A 24,190-nucleotide genomic window follows, 5' to 3' on the forward strand; every position below is an offset into this window, starting at 1 on the left:
AACTATCCTTTATCCTTCCCCGGGAAATAAAAAAGCCGTGGTGGCCGAGTGGTTTGACCTATCGCCTCTCAAGCAGAGGATCGTGGGTTCAAACCGCGGCTCGCACCTCTGAATTTTTCGAAATTCATGTGCGGAATGACATTTGAAATTTACCACGAGCTTTACGGTGAAGGAAAACATCGTGAGGAAACCTGCACATACCTGCGAAGCAATTCAATGTTGTGTGTGCAGTTCCCAATCCGCACTGGGCCGGCGTGGGAACTACGGCCCAAGCCCTCTCATTCTGAGAGGAGGCCTGTGCCCAGCAGTGGGACGTAAATAGACTGGAATGATGTTACCGAATAAATCGGTTCAGTGATTTAGACCTGATGAAGTAACTAACAGACTTACAAACTTTCGTATTTGTAAAATTAGTGGGATGTATGCGGGTAGACAGGCTTCAAAATTCATGCAGTGAAAATACATTTAAAATTAATAATGAGCTATACATACCCAAGCCACATACGCCGACATAGGCAAGCGAATTAGCTCGTTGAAGTGGCAAGAACATAGCAACACACATACACATAACACACACACACACACACACACACACACACACACACACACACACAACACACACACATACACATAAATACACATAACACAGTTACACACACACCCATAACACACACACACGGTAACATAGTTTTAGTGCTAGTTCTAGTCTTAGTTTTAGGTGGTACTTTTTGGAGCCAAAATAAACTTTTCTTTCTTTCTTTCTTTCTTTCAATGGGCAGGCCATATAGCAAGGAGAACAGAAGGTCGCTGGGGCCGAAAGGTTCTCGAGAGACCGCGGAACGGCAAGCGCAGCGTGGGACGTCCACCAACGAGATGGACGGATGACCTGGTTAAAGCCGCGCGTTCACGATGGATGGAGGTCTATGGGGGAGGCCTATGTCCAACAGTGGACGTCCTGCGGCTGATATGATGATGATGATGAGTCTAAGCTCAACCTTGGCGTATTACTCACCCGCCCCGATCCCACACTCTTACATGGCGCAGCCGGTAGGATTCGAACCTAAGCTCCCAAAGGGAATCCGGTATCGAGACAGATTTCAAGACAGATTTTTTATTTTACCTGAATATATTACAATAAAAACCAAAGTACATTCGATTTATTTTATAACAAATTTTAGTAATAAGAAAAATGTTATAATGTTATGGACTCAATTTTATAGGAATGTTAACTATTGTTAATGTTTCCATTTTATAATGAGCATGAATGTATAAAATCGTCCTTATTAAAAAAAAATATAGCTTTTTTTTTCAAAAAGGGGGTTTGTGTGTATTATATACTTTGTAGTTATAAGATAAGATAAGATAATTTATTCAATATTTTCAGTACAAAATAACAAAAGATACAATCATCATCATCATTCCAGCCTATATACGTCCCACTGCTGGGCACAGGCCTCCTCTCAGAACAAGAGGGCTTGGGCCATAGTTCCCACGCGGGCCCAGTGCGGATTGGGAACTTGGCACGCACCATTGAATCGCTTCGCAGGTTTTGTTTTCCTTCACCGCAAAGCTCGTGGTAAATTTCAAATGTAATTCCGCACATGAATTTCGAAAAACTCAGAGGTGCGAGCCGGGGTTCGAACCCACGACCCTCTGCTTGAGAGGCGATAGGTCAAACCACTAGGCCACCACGGCTACTACAATACAATAGATACAATATTTTACTCATTTATTTTTAATTTTTTTTTTAGTTATATTTGCAAAATTTCATTGAAATAGCGTAGCGCTCGAACCCGATGCCTTAAGCTTCGTATCTGCCCTCAAAATTTTCCTAATCGCTTCGTTTGTCAAAAACCTGAGCCTTATCTGTTCGCGCAAACAAACTGCGCCCGATCGCAAACAAAGCCGAAAGAATCCGAGAAAACTCGTGGTAAGCCTTTAAACTGCAGTGAGCCTTTGTAGCCGTCTAGAGATAACGCCTTTAAAGACACAGACCCTTAAAGGTCTCTGCCCATCACACCGTATCATACAATGACCGTAATAGCAACGTGACAGGCAAAAATATATTGCTGCTATAAATTCATGCTATTGCATTAAATTCATGATGCTGATGCACTACTACTATCTGCTCCTTCATAATAAAGTAGCCTACACTGGAGCGAACGAAATGACATTTCCAATGTTAATAACGTTCCGTTGTCCGGTGAAACAACGGACGTCTAAAGTAAACGTACGAGTGCTCGTCACTGTCCCAATAGTTGGCATATTTAATCTTATGTCATTAGCAAAAGAGATGACAGCAGGGTGTCGTCTATTGGGCCTTATCATGTCGAGCACTCGGACATACCTTACAAACAGCCTAATTCTACTCGCAGCTTTTGGGGCTGTTTCACCGTCTATTGATTAACTTTAACTGACGGATAAATGTGATACCGTCTCTGTTTGTTTTGTTCGGATAGACGGAGACGGCATCACATTTATCCAATGGGTGGTGAAGCAGCCCCTTATTGTATTTGTATCCCATAAAATCATACTTATAATAAGTAACTCTTGAGACGTTACCATGGCAACAATCTATACTGAAAAGTTGATTGACCCAAGCACAAAACGAAACTTACATAAAATTGTAATATCAGAGTTGGGGTTGTCACCTGAGGGTTTAAACGCCAAGTTTTGCCCCATTGCTCTAGGGTGAAAATACTTGAGTGAACCCCTAACGAGGGTCGGCCCTTCGTAACTCCGCCATAACCGAGTATGATATATTTTTAAGTAACAGTAAAAACGGGTCGTGTGATTCGCTTGATAGGACACGAGGTCGACATAGTTTGGCCAAAGTGGCTTGTGAAGAAGTTAACCTGAATATTTTATGTTTCTAGGGTCCGTATTGTAGGGACCTTTTGGCGTGTAAACGAGAAATTCGAGGTACAATACTAATTTATGCTTTTAATTATAATTAAATACCACAAACGGGACTTATCACGCTAAACACACGAGTAATAATTACCTGGACATTTCCACCACATTACAGTGGCCGTGGTCTACTGATAAGTCTACTCGTGCCTATATGCTTGAAATGTTTAATAGTATATTGTACACCGAGAGCATAAAACGAGCCTTTTTACCTGAGACTTTCATATAGCCAACCGAGCTGGCACGGCGAGGGTGGATAGACACGTCGAGGAGGAAATGGGCTTAGTGCTCGAGTTTTACAACAGTGGAAACATTGTTCACTTACTAGGTACCTTTTATTTTAAAATGCATTGCTATTTTATAAATATTTAGTTTTGTTGATTTATTTTGATTATTATTATTTTTTAATTTGACTGGATGGCAAACGAGCAAATGGGTCTCCTGATGGTAAGAGATCACCTCCGCCCATAAACATTTTTAGTTTTATAGAAATTAAAAATTATTATAAAAATATATAGAAACTTTTTTGTTTGTGGCTGTTGAAACCTGCAGGGCTACTACGAAACTCGAAGTTCGTATCGTACCGTCCCTCTCGCTCTCGTATTAAATAGTATAAGTATCAAAGGGATGGCACGACACGAACTTCGAGGTTCGAGTTTCGTAGTAGCCCTTCTGATTACGTTGGTCTTAGACGAAGATTTTACTTTATGCACAAGAGCATAAAAAGTCATTTTATGTCGCCTAGATCCAGCATAAACACGAACTTTACGAGCATGAGAAGTGAAAAACAATTTCAGGTCCTTGAATGGATATGCTCGATCTTAAATGACAAAGTAACCAGTTCAATGGGCTAATCTTGTATTTCCTGCATCTTGGGTGCGCCAAACGGGCCAATCCGGCCAAAACAGGATGAAAAAATTTGCACAAACGATGAGTCAGGCGGTTTCTGGCATTATTGTTGCATGAACACCTATAGTTGCCTGTATAAGAACGATATAGTGAAAATGACGATTCCTTATTCTAATATTTCTAATACTAGACCTTACGCTACGGCAGTTGAATTAAAAATACGAAATTGCTAACAATTACATCGTGAATTTCATTGACTTTTGCATGTAAGCATTGCGCCCAATTTCATACTCCTCGTCTTAGCGATTGAAATTTCTAGATTTTATCCCGATCCTGTGAGAATTATTTATTTTTATAAAGCACGCCTCTTTCCCAACGGGATAGGCAGAGACTACATCCTTCCACTTGCTATGATCCTGGCATACAACCCTCGCTACCTCTACATTCATCAATCTTTTCATGCATGCACGTACGTTTAGAGGACTCCTGACCTGACCTTTCTTCAGAACGTCCTCGATTTGATCGTGGTACGTTCGTCGAGGCCTTCCACTCCCAACGTTCCCATTCACGCTCGTCTTATAGATCTGCTTAGTCAATCTGTTTTCATTCATTCTCTCAACATGCCCAAACCATCCAAGCATCCCTTTCTCAATCCGTGTGACTATACCTTCATTTACACCACAACCTGTGAGAATAATCGGGATAAAAAGTAGCTTATGTGTGTTATTCTAGATGTCCTGGTATTTAAATATTTAATCGAAATCGTTCTAGCCGTTTAAGCGTGAATGAGTAACAAACATACACACACGCATGGTTTCTTCTTCTTCCGTATTTATTATTTATATAGTATACCATACATACGTACTTCATCGTTTTCTTATCCTAACTTATGTAGGTATATACTCGTATCTACTAACCTTATCGTGACTACTATTTACGGATATAAAAAAAAACATAATAGTTGTCTTGATTAGGCCCCGAAATATATAATTCATGACCATGACATTGAATTCCTCCAGCTGTTTTAGCGTTAGAACAGTAACAAAGACTTAAGCAGGTTTCCTCAGCGATGGTTTCCTTCACTGCAGAGCGCATGGTTCCAATGTAATTTCGCACATGAAGTTCAAAAAACTCAAAGGTGCAAGCCTGGATTTGAAACCACGATACTTTGTTTGAGAGACCATAGATTAAACCACTCGGCCACCACGGGTGTTATAAAATGTAAAATACAAATTAATAAATTCGAGACATGTTTTTCACTATCATAGTTTATAATAAAAAACCGTTCGAACAAAAATACACATAAGTAACGTATTATATACCTCATCTAGAAATAATGAAAGAAAATTATTACATAACATTAGCCTAATCATTACATTTCATTAATATTTGTCTTTTTTTACCATAACAACGCAGATACAGATAAATAATCATCGCCCCGCCTAACAACCATGTTGCTCAAGTAATTATCCAACCGAGCGAAAGAGTTATTCTTGTCTCAAAAAATAAACGCCATTTTTCCATGTCCGGAAAACGCAAGATTTGCTTCGTCGGTCTTATCAACGGATTTGGCAGTGGGTCCCCCGAGCGGAAGATTTTAGGAAGTAAGGGTAGAAAGATAACGGATCCTACTAATATTGTAAATGTGCAAGTTTGTAAGATTTTTTGTTAACTTCAGGCTAACACCTGCTAGCTCGGTAAACTACGCTACGATGTAATTTTTGGGAATTGTATGTATATATGTATGTAAACTCGTTATTGTACAAAAGAAAAGAAACAAAACACAATTGACAAACGGACTTATTCCTTTAAGGGATCTCTACCAGTCAACCTTTGAGTGGGTGAGAGGAGTAATCAGTTAGGGTCCGACAAAGAGGGATTTCCTATGGGAAATCAATAAAATCCCGGTATTTTAGTTAAATTGCCGGATATAATGGAATACGCGTAAAGTAGGTTAGGTTAGTTAGTTTTTTCGAGTTTACTAGATAAGAATTGCTTTTCGCTTTAAGCTCCCCCATATGGAAGTTTTATGGAGAGTGAAATCGGAAGTGAAAAAAAAACAGCGTGGTGGCTTAGTGGTTTGACCTATGGCCTCTAAGGCAAAAGATTGTAGGTTCTTCAAAATTCATGTAAATAGTGGAAATACATTTAAAATTTATGTGAAGTGTGGTATACGTGTATTTATTTATTTCATAACATTTACACGGCATTACAGATATACATCCAATTCACCGTAAAACTAAATTGAAGCGTGATGAGATGATGTAGGGTTGAATTTGAACGAAGAATGAATACCTAATGAGTTTGAGTGAAGAACAAATGATATGTTATGGCAGTTGACGACGTACGACGAACGTAAACGGGCGTGTGTGTTTCTTGTGTTTTTCTTTCTGACGTAATTCTTACGATTTCTAGCATTTTTTTCAAATTCGCTGGCCAATAAAGGCAACTACAAACTACTGCTACGTTTTATTCACGAACTGGTTCCCACATTTTTAACGAGCTTTAGGAGAGGGAATTTCTCGTCGCGAGGAAACCTACACCACACTCCTGCGAACTGATTCAATAGAGCGTGTAGTTCCCAATCCGCACCTGGTCCTCGTAGGAACTACCAAGTCCTCTAATTGGAAGGAGCGTGTCCTGTAGTGGCGTATGTAGTTTGAGATAGTGACGTTTTAAAGCTTTCCAGTCACAATGTCGTAGACATTTTTCCTCTCATTTACACTATTAACAACCATCACCCTCCTTTTCCGGGGATCCCGCTGTCAGACAAAATCCCGGATCCCGGAGCCTTCAAGCTGTTTTTATCACCCGTTACACACAAGAATAATGATTGCTACTCAGAATTAATTACTCAAATTAAGGATGCTTCCCTTTGTCGAGTTTGGGATTTCTTCGAGCCGCGGCTTTTGGTTAGCTTGTTGTATTTTATTCAAAATATATAGAGTTATCTGTAAGATATATTGTGAGGGTTGTTTGTTGGATCTTATGGGCATTCGAGTTTATAAACAATTGCGAAACTCTCTGTTGTGGTTTTTCCAACAGTTGATTTTAGCATGGATGAAATAGTGAAAGCATTGAAAAGTATGAGATTAGGTAAGGCTGCAGGGTATGACAGGATTACCGTCGAGATGCTGAGGGCTGGACAGGGCATAGTGGCTAGCCAGTTGTACCGCCTTTTCAATTTGTGTTGGCGAAATGGGCAAGTACCGGGAGACTGGTGCAAAGCCGTAATCGTGCCATTGTATAAGGGAAAAGGGTCACGGCAGGACTGCATAAATTACCGCGGTATAAGCCTTCTCAGCGTCGTCGGTAAATTGTGTGCAAAAGTGATGATTGAAAGGGTTGTGAATGAAACAGACGAAAAAGTATGGGATGCACAAGCGGGATTTAGAAAGGGAATGGGATGTACGGATCAGGTCTTTTCCTTGCGGTGCATAGCCGAAAAGTGTTTGGCTAAATACAAGAAGGTCTATTGCGCGTTCGTGGATCTAGAAAAGGCCTATGATAGAGTGGTGAGGGATGAATTGTGGTCAGCATTGTCCGTGAACGGGGTGAGCAGTATCCTCATACGAGCATTGCAATCTCTTTACAGGGATTCTAGTGCTTGTGTAAGGAATAAACGGGTTTAATATCGAAAAAGGTGTTAGACAGGGATGTGTAGCGTCACCGTGGCTGTTTAATCTGTTCATGAATAATTGCTTGACAGATTTAAAAGAGAATGAAAGTGGGTTGAGAATGAATGAGTTACTCGTCAAATGTTTTCTCTATGCTGATGACCAAGTATTACTTGCATCTTCGGCCGAGGAGTTGCAGGAGATGGTAACTGCTATGAGTGGAGCTTTTGTTAGAAAGGGAATGAAGATGAATGTAAAGAAGACGAAAGTGATGGTGTTTGAAAGAGATGAGACAGTGACAGACTGCAATATCGTGATTGGAGATGAACAAATTGAACAGGTTAATGAGTTTGTGTATCTGGTTCAAATTTTACAGTTAGATGGAAAGTGTGAGAGTGATATTGAAAGAAGAGTGAATGCAGGAAACATGGTGAATGGAGCTTTGCACTCCTTTATGAACAGTCGGAAGGTATCTAACAAGGCTCGTTTGGCTGTTCATGGGGGGGGGTGTTGGTTCCGACACTCATGTACGGAAGTGAAAGTTGGGTATGGCAGAAGAAACATGAAAGCAGAATAAATGCAGTTGAGATGAGAGCGTTAAGAAGTATGATAGGAGTTAAACTGAGTGACAGGATAAGAAATAGTGAGATAAGGAAACGTTGTGGTCTGAAAGAAGATGTAGTGACAAAAATTGAGAAAGGTATGCTGAGATGGTTTGGCCATGTCGAGAGAATGAATGAAGAACGATTGACGAAAAAAGTGTATGAGGCGAGTGTGAATGAAAGTGTTGGAAGGGGTAGACCTAGGCGGACGTTTCGAGACCAAATCAGGGACGTCTTGAAAAAAGGCCAGGTCAAGAGTACCCTAAACCGAAGAGCATGTATGAAGGGAATAATGAAAGTGGACGAAGCGAAACAAGTATGTAAGGATCGTAGCAAGTGGAAAGAAGTGGTATCTGCCTACCCCTACGGGAAAGAGGCGTGATTATATGTATGTATGTATGTATTTTAGCAAAGCAGTTGTCAATTTACGGCTATTATAGAATGTATATATGAAGGATAGTAGTAGGTACTCGTAGTATTTATTTTTGATCGCTGTACGGTTGCTTAGCGAAATGTAGAATTTTCTAAAAATAAAAAAATAGGAGAAGGACGGAATTTGAACCTGCATCTCTTGGCTATACGCGCCGAGTGAGCTGCTAAGTGCACCACAAGATATTCGAAAATTTTGATCGCTTGCATGCGTCAATAGTAGCATAGTGCCATCTATCGAAACTATAATGAGTCACGGCTAACAAATGGCAAATGGAAAGGCGTAACAAATTACGTGAATTTAATTGATTGTACTTTTTGTTGACTGTACACCAAATTCTAAGTCAATCCGACCACTGGAAGTGAATCAAAATGAACTTGCTTTGACCTAAAAACAATAAAAAAGGCAAGCTAAATAAAAGCTTGTACAGAAATAATATGTGGTGCTATCAATAACAGTGAAAAACTGGCTAATACATGAATACTGGAAGGAACCAAATAACTATATATAAATTTACTTTTTCTTATTAGTCCTAAAGCCTAGACGGTACGTTTTTTGTGTCAATTTACTTAGTAGTTTACCCTCCATACAGGCAAAGCTGCTTAGTGGCACAGGCAATATAATTGTCTCAATATGTCCCGCCTACTTCTATTATCCTGGTAACGAGATCGCATCCCGGTATAGACATTATCTCGCACGCAAGCTTGACTACAAGCCTACCTACTATTGATCGCTTTTGTAAAGAAAAAGTCTACAGAGAACGTCTGGATGATGAAACTAATAATGTGAAGAATAAAAATGTCATGCGAGCTAAAAGCGGGGACCAGCCATTTTACCAAAAAACTAAACAAAGTTGTAATTATTACCGCTACGAAACTGAATTTGCTTTTCTTTTGAACAAAACATTATAACTTTTTTTTTATTATTCGATTGGATGGCAAACGAGCAAGTAGGTCTCCTGATGGTAAAAGATCACAACCGCCCATAAACACCAGTGGTATTGCAGATGCGTTGCCAACCTAGAGGCCTAAGATGGGATACCTCAAGTGCCAGTAATTTCACCGGCTGTCTTACTCTCCACGCCGAAACACAACAGTGCAAGCACTGCTGCTTCACGGCAGAATTAGCGACCAAGATGGTGGTAGCAATCCGGGCGGACCCTGCACAAGGTCCTACCACCCGCAAAAACTATAGAAACAACATGAAAACGTAACATATTTTTTACAACAGCAACTTTAAATTTTATGTTTGTTGTTGTGGTTGTCAGTAAATGTTCCCTGTTTCACTAAAAACTTTCACATACCTAAGTCAAAATAAGATTTATAAGATAACATTCGAGCTATCTACAAAAGGAATCACGTTACTTTATTTGTTTTTGCCGGAAGGTCAACGTGATGAGATGAGTTTTTATTTTGGTACAGGTTTTGTTATCGTGAACTTGGAACGAATTTTCTTAGAAAATCTCACGTGGCATAACTAATGCTTTCCTCTTTTTATTAACGTAACAAAACATATACTGATGTTCTTAATAACATAAATTAATTTATACTTGACTTTTAAGTTACTACCGGCAATTTCGCATCGATATTAAGAGTTTTGTAATGTTTACAAGTACTTGTAAGACCCTAATATTGGTTCTCCTGTATAAAATTAATGATTATATAACACTAGTTATTGCCCGCGACTCCGTCCGCGTAGAAGTATGAAAGATAGTTCACGTCCTACAGATTATACCCAAAAACTTTCTTAGAAATCGGTCTAGCCCTTTCGGAGGAGTTTGGTTACAAACAGTGTGGCACGAGAATTTTATAATATATAATTTAAAGATAACTCCAATCCGCATTGGCAATCTCTTACTTCTAAAAGCAAATCTACTGTATTAAAAATGTAGTTATGCTTAATAATTGTTATGTAAGTGATTAAATGATTATTATGCTGATGATGCAGGCATTAAATAATATTGTAAATCTGTTAATATATCTAATAAAATACAATCTATAGGTGGTATGTTTGTTAGTTACGTTTTGACCCTTAAACTAGTCAACTAATAGTAAAGAACTAATGAAATTAGGTAGGTAAAGAGGTGATTGGAAACCCTAAAACGAACAATAGGATAGTTTTTATCCCGGAAAATTGTAAATTTCCTACGGGCGCGCCATAAAGGGTTTCTTTGGAGAAGTTTTTCCGCATATTTCTGCCAAAGCGCTAGTTTTTAAAGAAACCTAGACTTTGTGGATACAAAATGAGCAAAGTGCTTTCTTGATACCGTTATTGCGATATCTAGGTTACCTTAACGAAAGAGTATTTATTTTTACTCGCCGAGATATTTTTCCGAGATAAACGTAGAACACGTCCGTTCACAAGTAACCAAGTTAGAACGCATCTGTTACGATTAAACAGATAAAACTTTGTAACCCTACGTTAATTGCAAGTTTACATGGAAGTGACCATTGCAGTTTATTTATTAATATTAATTTGCTCACCAGTCACCAGAATTAATATTTGCCACAGCAAATTTACAAAATATCTGACACGTCCTTCCGGCCCTAGAAATAGAGTCGTATCACGGCCATTTTTTATTTTGTTGTCGATATCTTTCTTTTCTCAGATTTCATGCAATTTGGTGAATTGGTGAAGTTGCTAATTCCGACTATGGTAAGATTTCAAGTAGGTCCCATAGCACCAAATCAGGTTCCAATGATTGAATCCTAAGGAAATTGAGGGAACTCTTCAAATGTTGTAGGGACACCTATGCTAATTTTGTTTAAACCACCCACTTGCTGAGCAGCCCATCTGGTTGCTCGACCTCTCTCCGGTAAGCTGTAAAAGCCGTCTGAGGCAAACAGCAACAGTCCGTCCGAAAAAAAATTTGTTATATTTAGTAGTAACTCGTGCATTTGCTCTTGAAAATCATCATTTGGTGGAATGCAACTGATGATGAAGACCATAGTTGACCATTGGAGTTACTACTCAATAACAAGTATTTCATGGGTAGAATTTCAATTACTTTAACACAATTTATTGAATCAGGCGTTACTTTGCGGAGGTCCATATCAATGAACTAAAATAATCTTCCTTGCTCACCCAAACATTTGTTGGAACTAAATCATTCTTTATCGGACTCAGATTCGTATGAAGTGTTACATTATTGTGGCAAGGGTTTCGTCTCGATGTTTTAGAATGCATGGAGATAATTAGATACAACAGTATGGGTCTATTATTAATGAGCAGGTAAATTTAGTTTCATCTCCCTTGCTACGGCTTGGTTCTAATTTCAGCATGGTAGTTAATAAAACATGCCTTGACGTAAATAAATAAAAATCAAGGTAGTTTTGAAGGACGGTTAAAAATTTATTAATAATTTGTGGGTAGTTTTTGTTTCGTTTCATAAAACGTATGTGGGTACTTGGGAAGTTACAGTGACAAGTTAAAACGGTGGTTGTGGTTCGTTAGTCTAACAACTGGTAGCATGGTGTACGGTTGTGTCACTCTGAAGATGAGCTCTGGTTGAGTTCGAAACGCGTCAGTGTAGTGTGGTGGTGGTGATAGATGGGTTTGTGTGATTTGTGTGTGTTCTTACAGTGTGGAGGTGGAGGAACTGCATGAACACGCATATTTTGCATAAGCTTAGCTATCGTAAGTTCGCGGGTGAGCAAGAAAATTACCTATTTTAGTTCATGAAACTATTGTACCTTAAATTATTTACACTAAAAAGGGGGAAAAAAAGTTATAACAAAAAATTGAACCGACTACAGAAAACCATGAAAATAATTTTCTACCAGTCTGAAGTCGGTGCCTCAGCGCGATAACCGAATTCCACGCGGGCGAAGCCGCGGGCAAAAGCTAGTGGCTCGTATTTATGAATAGCACACGTTGTAGTTCAAAAAAACAAGCAATCGCGTCAAATCAAAAAGCTCAACTCGAAACCTTACTTCAACTTTATCATGCGTACATTTTTATCCTCCCATATTAACTAAATGTCGACTATGAAAAACAAGCCGTGGTGGCCTAGTGGTTTGACCTATCACCTCTCAAGCACGTGGGTTCAAACCCCGGCCCGCACCTCTGAGTTTTTCGAAATTCATGTGCGGAATTACATCTGAAATTTACCACGAGCTTTGCGGTGAAGGAAAACATCTTGAGTTAACCTGCACGCTGCGAAGCGATTCAATGGTGCGTGCGAAGTTCCCAATCCGCACTGGGCCCGCGTGGGAACTAGGGCCCAAGCCCTCTTGTTCTGTTGGAGGCCTGTGCCCAGCACAGCACCAGTATATAGGCGGGGATGATGATATTAACCTTTGTAATACCGCGCGATGTGTGCGCTGTCGAACACTCCACGTGTAATTTAATTACCTGGGATAACTTTATTACCTCTTACGGATGGTAATTTGATTACATATTACCTCGTGATCTGACACGTGAAACACTGATCCGCGCGAGCCGACTTCGACATAAATGTGTAGTTATTTTTTTTTATTTAATATAATCGAAACAAATAAATACAATGAACTTATTATGCTACTATTGGGAAACCCACTGGGGGTTTCATGTAATAGTAGGCGAGTTACAGCGGTTCAGTACATAGATTTTTGCTTAGGATAATTAAGTTGAAGTATAATTAAATAGTTGTTGTAGCCGTGGTGGCCTAGTGGTTTGACCTATCGCCTCTCAAACAGAGGGTCGTGGGTTCAAACCCCGGCCGCACCTCTGAGTTTTCCGAAATTCATGTGCGGAATTACATTTGAAATTTACCACGAGCTTTGCGGTGAAGGAAAACATCGTGAGGAAACCTCCACAAACCTGCGAAGCAATTCAATGGTGCGTGTGAAGTTGCCAATCCGCACTGGGCCCGCGTGGGAACTATGGCCCAAGCTCTCTTGTTCTGAGAGGAGGCCTGTGCCCAGCAGTGGGACGTATATAGGCTGGGATGATGATGATGATGATGGTGATAAATAGTTGTTTGTTCTACGAGCGTTTCAACCGCTCTCAGTTTCCTGTCGCATATATTGGAAAAATGAGAGACCGTAAGCAAGAAATTTTAATGAATTGTAACTGTACCGCATGCACACACCATATCGTTTTATAACTATACTTATATTATAAATGCGAAAGTGTGTGTTTGTGTGTATGTTTGTCCGTCTCTCACGCCGTAACGGAGCGACGGATCGACGTGATTTTTGGCATAGAGATAGTTAATGGGCCCGAGAGTAACAGAGGCTACTTTTTATCCCGGAAAAATGCACAGTCCCCGAGAGAATAGCGCGCGATAACCGAATATCACGCGGGCGGAGCCGGGGGCAAAACCTAGTAATATAATAAATGCGAAAGTTTGTAAGTCTGTTTGTTTGTTTGTTACGCCATCACTTCAAACCGCTGAACCGATTTAAATGAAATTCGGTACACAGATAGTTTGAGTCCCGGAGATGGACATAGGGTAGTTTTTATCCCGGAAAATTGCATAGTTTCCACGGGATAGCGATAAATAAATTTTACGCGGACGGAGTCACGGGTAACGGCACGGCTAGTCGTTTTATAAAATCCTTCCCTTCTACTTAACAAAAACACATTTTTCGCAATACATCCTCGCACATTATTGGTATAAACGCGATTTTATAAGTACTGAAGAATGAGTCAGGTAGAATGGAAGGTTTTTATAAAACGATATGGTGTAGATGCAGTACAATTACTATTCATTAAAATATCTTGCATACGGTCTCTTATTTTCCAATATACGCTTGTAGAACTACCCAAATACTGGATTATTACTTTCGCCTCGTGTTTATTGAGTTTGGCAGGGTCGCTACGAAATTATATGGTTTTTGCTGGTAGGTTCTAAGGAGACAATATCTAAGGAGACAAATTTTATAAATATTATAGTATGTTACTGCAGAGGGCGGGAGAAGTCATTTCGCGGATTTGTATAGTTTTGAAGGACGAGGCGTAGCGAGTCCTTCAATAGATACACACACACACAAACATCACGCCCCTATTCCCGAATGGGGTAGGCAGAGCACACGAAACGTTACCGCTCCGGAGCCACTTTTAGCAATTTTAGGTTTCAAGTTTGACAAAAACGCAACGGTACAATAGTGACAGGTTGCTAGCCTGTCGCCTACGGTATACCTTAACCTATATCCTCAGTCGCCTCTTACGACATCCACGGAAGAAATGGAGAGGTGAAATTCTAACCCGACACTACACGGGGAACTCAATAGATACGATTCCACGAAATGACATTCCTGCCGAGGCCTGTATACTAGCTGCTTTTCTCCAAATATGCGCGGAAAGAAAACGAAAACATTATTTTATTCGACACAATATGTTTATATAACAATCTATCTACACTCTAAATAAAATTAACACTTTAATAGTAATAAAAATAAACCTTACTGATAAAAGGTGCTGCGCTACGAGTTAGGAGTTTGTGATGTGTCCATTAGGATATTGTCATCACTACTTGTAGAAGGGCCAATCAACTTTTTTACCGACACTTTGGGCGTCTCCTGCGTTACCAAAACTGTCTCTGGCGTTACCAAAAATCGTACTTCCAACAAGATATGTCACGCTTAATAGGTTGAACTTACGTAGGATGGCATGTATTTATGTACACCATCTATTAAATTACAGAAAAAACATGTTTACTTACAAAAATCTGCAATTGTTTGATAAATTTCGCGGACAGATTAGTGTCGGTAAAAAAGTTGATTGGCCCAGAACTCATTTTATTTTCGTAAAAATAACACGGCAGGAAATCTTTGACAAAATTAAATTCACGTTCCCGCCTCAATTTCGATATTAAAGATTTGGGTCCAAATCGTATGGTTCCACATAAAATTTAATAATCAAAATAAATTTAAAGAAAACTTATAGGATCAGTAAATATAAATATTATACATTTTTACTTTTAGTTAAAGCGGCAATCCCTAAACGCACAACATTTAAAAAACATACCTTTGTTACAAAATATTTAGCAGTTCGAGAAGATGATTACCCAAGTCTAAATACACCTTATTATGATTTGGACACAATCATTATTGGCATTAGCTAAACGCAGAAAACATAGTTTTTTTTTAATCTCGTTTTTTGTACGTGACTATTGGACAATTGGCTGTTTGGTGAATTTTCAGTCTTGGATAAAATTAAAAGTAAAAAACCTGCACAGTAATAAACAGTGCGGGAAGTAATGCCACTTTTTTTAAAATTTATTATCTCATCAACGCATATAACGATGGACTTCTCGGTAGATTTTTCCAACATGAATGAGAAAATTTCCGAGCAAGTAGGAGAAAAATAAATAAACACAACCTAGGGCTCTTCAAAGCTAGTGTGTAGGCTGTTATAGGTATAAACTTAAGTACTTAAAAGACCTGTTGTATGTAGTACCTAGTCACCGGAATTGATATGAATCTTAAATACTACACAACAACAGGTCCTTTAATTAAGTTTTTCACATATACCGAACCAGTGAGAGACACCTTTGGCCTCATCTGCACTCTTCATCAGGTGAGATAGGAGACAATCGCGTCGGTCTCATGTAAAAAAAATAACGGATACAATAGGTACATAATGAAGAGAAAAAAAGAAAAAAACATTTATTGCCAGAACCGTAAACAAATAGTTTGCTCACCCGCGGCCTTAAATAGCTACGTCTGTGTGTACGATAGATACAAATGTGTATAAGAATACCACAAATAACACAAAACCAAGTATCACTACCATACGTTTCAACTCAACCAGAGTTCATTCTCAGAGCATCACAACCGTTCACCAGCGTCAACCGTTAGTCAACATCTCTGTGTTAGCATGGTGAAGTTAAATTTTAACCAAACAGTGCAATACTGAAGTTACATTAAAAAAAATAAGTATTCACTAATGTTTCGCAACTAACGTTTGGCAACCTGATTCATTTCGTAGCTTTTAATTTCGCAACCGTTTAATATTTCTGAAACTGTAAATATTTCAGGATTTTTATAAAACTACCTAACCTAACCTAAAGGTTTACACGATGGCCCTGAAATAAATCCTAAAATAATAACAGTTTTAGGGGCTGTTGCACCATCCATTGATTAGTGTTAACTGGCGGTTAGGTGTGATGCCGTCTCTATTTGTTTTGTTCGAATAGACGGAGATGGCATCACATTTAACCGTCAGTTATCACTAATCAATGGATGGTGAAACAGCCCCTTAGAGTTTGCGCAATAAAAAGTTGCGAAATGACTGAGGTTTGAAAAAAGTTAGTTGCGAAATAAACGGATACCATTTGATTGTAAGATACCACATTTTGCTTACGGAAATTTATGGTCCGCAATTTAAATCAAATATTGTCGGTTTTTTTTTAACAAAGCAAACCATTCATTATCTTTTCAACCTCTTTCATGTCACTCCTTGCTCAATCTGAGTAATTTACTGTCATTCTGATTTAAATCTGACCTTTACACATTAATAGTCGATGACAGAAGCGCGTGGGTAGATGGAAGGGTACCATGTGACCTTTAAAGGAAAGAGAATTCTAAACTCCTACGCTAGGGCTTAATTTGCTTCTGTTTAAGGAAAAATTTTTAAGATTGGTTTTTGGAGGCTTTTTGTATTTTTATTTCAACTCCAAATTTTGTTACTTTTACGGTCATCCCGTAAAATCCATATCGAAAATACAAACTTAAACATAGATGCACAGAAAAACCAGAAAAAGAGACCAGCGCTCACGGAATGCCAAGGACCTGGATTCGCCAACAAGTTTTCGGCAGCCTAAACGGCTGGACGGATTTTAATATTATGAGGTATCATTGGATTTTTAAACAAATAAGCTGCTCATCATCATCATCTCCGTATACACGTCCCGAATAGCTGTAGTTCCCACACCCGGCTCAGTGCGAGTGGGAACTTCATGGTGTTTGAATTCGCAGGTTTCTGCAGGTTTTCCCACGATGCTATCCTTCACCATAAAGCTCGTGGTAAATTTGTAATGTAATTTCGCAAATGACCTTTTAACTAAAATCTGTGGTGAAAAAAGCTGTGAGGTCTGGTTATCATTAATTTAATCAACATCTTGTATAATGAATGAAAAAAACTATCAAAGCTTAGTATACTTTATAAGAACAAGTATTAGTCAATCAAACCTTAAAATCGAATATTTGCCGCATATTAGTACGGAAACCTAACCTACGCGACCAATACGCACTTAGCCTTTTTTTCCAGCCATTAGCCATTAGCAACATAAAGCTCTCCGCACACTTTCATTAGCATAACTAAGCGAACATAAAAGCCCTAGTACACAACGGTTCCCGATATCCACTCGTTGGCCATTTGATTAAAAAACTCTGAACTCTGTGACACTCGCTCTAACTTCACGGCAATTGAATTTGATTCTTTTTTCTCAAGTCGGTGCCTTAATTGAGGCTATCGTTGAGCAATTTGAGCTGAAGGGAAATGGTAAGGAAAACGACTGCTGCTTTTATTGTACTCTAGTTGTTTTAGGGCGTTCTGATGTTTATGAAGGGAGGAGCCGAGCAGTCGAGCATAATTAGACGTGGTAAGTCTGAACGTTATACTGAAGTAGGTACAACCTTTATCTTGTTAGTCAGCTATGCATACAGTACAGTCAAACCATTTGATTCCTGACCCACCGTAAAACGTTCTTACAGTAACTACCCTTGTAAGAGTGTACGAGTAAAACAGCTGGCCGGAGAATAGTTGGACCATGTAAAATTTTGCCAAGAAAGTTCCGCTGTGACAAGGAAATTACTCATACAACTTTATGGTTATTTTACGTATCACAACAAAAAACTATCGTACTAATTTTAACTGTGCGAGACGTATGCGTTTTTATCTAATAAACTCGAATGTTAAGCTGAGTTTAGACTTGCAAGAAAAATCGTGTAAGTTGCATTACATTGCGGCGCTCGATTGACAACTACAAACTCAGATTGGTTTTTGGAATCTTTTTGATATTTTTATTTCAATTCCAAATTTTTTTGTTACTTTTACGGTCATCCCGTAAAAGCTATATCGAACATACAAACTGAAATATAGATGCATAGAAAAACCAGAAAAATAAGACCAGTGCTGGGAATCGAACCCAGGTCCTCGGCATTCCGTGCCACGTGCTGTACCACTACACCACCACTGGACAGTGATACAGACACGAATTTCTCCTATGCACCACATATTTCAGCTTGTTTGTTTTCTTATTTAGTCACTTAAGCAGCGACACTAGCGACATCTATGCTGTAGCCCTCATCGAGAAACTTTCAGCATCCCATTGGAACTAACCGCTCACCAGGACAAGAGATGTCGTTATTAAGCAATCAAATTAAGATTGGTTGGTTGGTTAAGATTGGAACTACAAACTCGTTGGCTTCGCGGATTTTTCTTGCAAGTTTAAAATCGGCTTAACAGTTTGGATGCATGCAACGCATCACCGTTTTTTATGGTCTTTGTGATAGTTTGGTCTGGTTGGTGTTTAAAGAGATACAGATTCAAAAATAATAATTAAAATAGCCGGCATGCAATGTTTGTTTCAAAATTGCATTTTTTTATATTTGCATTCCAAATGACAAACTTAAGCTCAACACGACGTCGAAATACAAATCATAAATTAACAATAGCATGAGTGAATTTTCTCCCTGGACAAAAGCCTCCTCCATAGAGTTTCACAATCGTTCCTGTTCTGCCCGCATCCAACTGATTCCCGGGACTTTCACCAGATCGTTGCTCCGTCTTTTTGGGCACCTTCCCACTCTACGTCTTCTTTTCAAAAGTCATAGATTCATCATCATCAGCCCACTGCTTGACATATGCCTCCCCCAATGAGCGCCATTGCGCCCTGTCCTCGGCTCGACGCATCCAGCTTCAAGTGTACGTCCTGGTTTACTAATGTTTCGGCGAAAAACGTTTGGCAACCTATTTCATTTCGCAACTTTTCATTTCCCAACTGTTAAATATTTCTGAAACTGTAAATATATCAGGATTTTTATAAAAGTAACCTAACCTAACCTAAAGGGTTCTACACAATGGCCCTGAAATAAATTCTGAAATATTTACAGTTTTAGAGTTTGCGAAATGAAAAGTTGCGATTGCCAAACGTTACGTTGCGAAAAGGCAGTACTCGGTACGTCCTACTGCTGGGCCCACACCTCTCAGTATGAGAGGGCTTGAGCCGTAGTTCCCACGCGGGCGGGGATTGGGAACTTCACACACACCATTGAATTGCTTCGCAGGCTTGTGCAACTTCCTCACGAAGTTTTCCTTCAACGTAAAGCTCGTGGTAAATTAAAAATGTAATTTCGCACAGTAATTTAGAAAAACTCAGAGGTGCGAGCTCTGCTTGAGAGACCTAGGTCTAACCACTAGGCCACCAAGGCTTGTACGATACATTACTTAATACTTATTGCAAGTCACACATTACTTCATTGGAACTGCGAAGCGCCCGCAGCGGCCAAGTTGCGAGCGAAGTGTAACCAATCCAATTTAGAACTACCTCCAGTTGCTTTGATCCCGTCTTGCTTCAGTTTTAACACTAAGGAGGAAAGTTCTCGAATCGATGGCCTAACTTAAATGCGATTTTACTATACTCGTGACCTGTCAGCTGCATCTCGACTTTCCTTTACACAATGGCTTCGGGCGCGTGAAACATAAGATAGTTAAGTACAATTCAGGGCTTTCCATAGCCAGGGTGAATAGTCCCAAGACTTGTAAACTTCATCTTTAACCTCATCTTGCACTCACCATCAATGAAAACGAGTATTATCAAATTAATCATTACGAGTTTTATCATGGATGGATGTTATATGGGGCGTATGATGTCCACCAACGAGTTCCAAACTGGCGGAAGCTTTTTTTCATTTATAAGTGCTTGTTGTAGCCTAAATAGACAATAAAAAGTATTTTGATTTTGACTTTGAGATACAAGTCAGTACCATCCGCCAGTAAGCCATTAAAACAATCCATGAGATTTTTCGATTTTTCAAGAATTGTGTAGGTACTGGTCTTTATTTATCTAAATTGTATTAAGAGCACCCGCGCAAAATTTAAATTCCCTTCTTTTAGGACGTCTTGTAGGTTTTTTAAATCTCGAATTAAGACTAAAACTGACAGTTCTTGTATAGATCTGACAGGACTTAAGACCACTTAAACCTAGATTTAAAATCCTACAAGTGGACGTTAGTGTTTAAGATTTTGGAATTAAACGAAAGTATATCTCGAATGCGTGAGAATATTGGAATAAAAAGTAGCCTATGCGTTACATTCCAGAGATTCTGCTATCTGCATACCAAATTTAATTGTAAATTTATTTCGTTGATAGTTTTTATCTCGTTTTAACTTTGCGTTGTTTAAAAAATATTTTCTATTTTGATTTCTCCCTTGTGTTTTATATTTCCGTTATAAATAATTTGTTATTTTTTATTTCATTTTTTAAATTACATGTACCTAGTTGAATTTTTTCAAAGATTTCATATCCAAAAAGTTCTACTTCGATTTTTTTTCTTAGCCAACACATGTATTATTAATATATATTGGCTTTGTATTGTGATAAAAATTGTTTTCTTATAATTAAATCTTTTTCAAGCGGTCAAAACTCTCGAAGATAGATACCCCAGCTGATATGCCACCGAAGTATTTAAAAAAAAAATGGTTCCGACATAATTATATATTTTTCCTTCAACGATAACTCACTCAAATAAACGCAAAAAAATTCATGCGGCTTTTTATTCCGACGCAAAAACAGGGATGTTAGAAGTTTGACCGCTATGTGTATGTCTGCCTATGGCATCATAGCTCTTAAACGAGAGGACCAATTTTGATACAGTTTTTAAATCGAAAGCTTGTTTAATTAAGATGGTTCTTAGTTAAGTTTAATTAAAATTGGTCCGGCTGTTTTGAAATAAAACTTTCAAAATGAAAATGTCGGGGGGTTCTCAACTATTCTACCCTATTCTATTGTTTACCCTAAATTTGTGGATGCAATAAAGAATATTTGTATGGTATTCTAAGTCGGTTTGGTTATTTAGTGATATGCAATGAAATAGTTTATTTTTCTTTAAACATGGTAAAATTTGATCTTATAAATAGTGCTAATGTACAGTGATAAGTCTAACCAGATATAATGGCATGCAAATATTATCTTAACATGTTAAATTAATATCAATTTAATTTTGTATCGCTAACCATAATACCTACATTAAAATTACCTACCTGGGCGACCGAGCTTTGTTCGGGCTAAAACTCAGTAACAATCGTTTTCCCAGAGATAAGGCCAAGTTAGATCGATTTTTCATCCCCGAAAACCCCTACATACCAAATTTCATCGGAATCGTTGGAGCCGTTTTCGTGATCCCCGAAATATATTTATACTAGCTTTTCCCCGCGGCTCCACCCGCGTGGTATTCGGTTATCGCGCGCTGTTCCCCCGGGAACTGTGCGGATAAAAAGTAGCCTATGTCACTCTCGGGCCCATAAACTATCTCTATGCCAAAAATCACGTCGATCAGTCGCTCCGTTACGGCGTGAAAAACGGACAAACACACAAACATACAAACACACTTTCGCATTTATAATATTAGATGGATATATACAAGAATTGCTCGTTTAAAATTATAAGATATATTAATAGCGAAACGTCGTTTAAATATTACCAAGATCGGAAGTTCATCTAAATGCAGGAAAAACTCTCTTTTTCTAAAACATGAAAAAAGTACCAAAAATTGAGCCGCGAACTCATGCAAAACTGAAATTACAAGTGAATCCCTTCATTGTTAAATCATTTTTTTTTCTATGGAACTCACCGACGAAAAGTCCAAATGCCAGTAGCACGGTCATTTTTCTAGTCACATCACTCGCACACAATCATTTTCACTCACTCGCGATCTCCGCAGCAGAGGCGGCGTGCGCTCCGCCCGGCGTCGAGGGGTCTACTGACGCAGCATCCACCCCCCACCCCCGTAATTAGATAAATGTCATTGCTGTTCTGTTTTTCTTTTACCGAATTTCGTCCGGTAATAGACTCTAATTTATGTGTGGATATGAGGGGATGTTGTTCCCTTAAAAAAACCTTTTCTAATGCTGGCTGTTAATAAAAGAAGGTATTGTGAGGAAAAATGTTTCTTGTGCAATACTTTTAATAATCGTGACGTGGTCAATATAGAACGAAATAAAATTAAAAAAGTACAATTCTAAATTTAAATGTTATAGGTCGCAAGAGTTTGTAATAGGTATGGTGAGGGATTTTTTCCTAAAGAATCCTTCTTAGAGCTCTGTATCCAAAGGTGATGAACGAAACTCTGTTATATCGCTACGCTTTCCGTGTGTCTGTCTGTCACATAGATGTATTTCAAGAACGAAGATAACAGCAGAAATTTATACACAAAATGTATTTTTTTTATCTCTATAATGTTTAAGCAAACAAAACTCAAGTTAGGAATAATGAACATAATATTAAAGATAAATAAACTGCACATCAACGAGTAATAAAAACCAGTCAAGCGTGAGTCAATGACAGGGAAAAAATTAAAACTTTGTCATTTTTCTATCACTGGATTGTTTGAGATTGCACTACTACGCTTAAAGAATAGTTCTTTGACAAACGGACGGACAGACAGACATCGGAGACATAGTAATGTTGTTACATTTGCACTCTTTGGCCAGAACACCAAAAATAGTACATTGTGCATTAAGGGGCGCAAGAAGGGGATTACTAACGAGATTGTATTAGAAGCCCGACGCCGGAGGGCTTTTATTGTCTCGAGTTTGTAATCCCCTTACGGCTCGTGATGCACACAACGATTTTCGTCACATTGCGCGGAAAAAATGCAAAAAATTCAATTATTTTGAGTCCAAACACTTCACAGCTCGGCAAAAGAAAGGCGCTAAGAAAACAACCGAATAAAATAATGGCTACCCGCCAATACACGGGGCTACTATATACAAAATTCAAAAATCGAAGTTCTTATCGTACCGTCCCTCTCACTCTCGTATTAAATAATATTAGCGTCAGGAAATCAATATTTGATAAATTCAATCGCAATTAATTAAACTACTAACATTATCATTATAAGACTGTAACTAACATGAAGTATATGGGACTAGAGCCTGAAATAAAAGTTAAATTATTATTATTATATTATTATAGTTCCCGCGGGAACAATTGCGGCCATTGTCCTTTAGTGTACAGGCATGGAATAACATCATTGACGAGCAAGTGTGATGATAATTAATAAAACATTTTATTCTTGGACGCCACGCCATCGTAAACCTTAATTTCGACGATGGGAGAAATATCACACGAATATAATTACATTGCAGGTCCTGACGGCAACGAATTAACATGGTATTCAATCACCGACAGTAATGTACGGCAATTCGGATATTTCTCGCTCGACCAATGGTTTTACAATCCAAATGGGCTTAACTCGTAGACGTCTACGAAATCTCGTAGCACGCTACGCCGTAGAGCCACTACGTTACCCGTAAACGTTTTCGGAGAGAAAGCTTTTACCAATTTCATTAGAATTTCCGAGTGTGAAGTTAACAATTTCGATATAAGCGGATTCAAATATTCTAAAAATTATAAATCCTACCCTAATATTATAAATGTGAAAGTTTGTGTGAGTGAGTGAGTATGTTTTGTTACTCCTTCACGCTGAAACGGCTGGACGGATTTGGATGAAATTTAGCAAAAGTTGGTTTATAACCTGGATTAAAACATAGGATACTTTTTATCCCGATATTCCCGAGGGATAGGGATAAAATCTCTTAATAACAACCGCTAGGCTTAGAGTCATGAAATT

The 24,190-nt window shown here is 38.6% G+C and overlaps 1 protein-coding gene across 1 annotated transcript in view; it reads right to left on the reverse strand.

The window, feature by feature from the left end:
* The window catches only part of LOC141428756 (uncharacterized), a 53,777-nt gene extending 31,472 nt beyond the window's left edge, over nucleotides 1–22,305 (reverse strand). Inside the window, exon 1 of the mRNA XM_074088765.1 lies at nucleotides 22,190–22,305. Coding sequence (XP_073944866.1) covers nucleotides 22,190–22,223 — 34 coding nt within the window. The 5' untranslated portion in view covers nucleotides 22,224–22,305. The remainder of the gene's footprint in view (nucleotides 1–22,189) is intronic.
* Nucleotides 22,306–24,190: the final 1,885 nt, after the last annotated feature.

This window comes from Choristoneura fumiferana, chromosome 6 (assembly GCF_025370935.1).
Source record: "Choristoneura fumiferana chromosome 6, NRCan_CFum_1, whole genome shotgun sequence".
NCBI classification, from domain to species: domain Eukaryota; kingdom Metazoa; phylum Arthropoda; class Insecta; order Lepidoptera; family Tortricidae; genus Choristoneura; species Choristoneura fumiferana.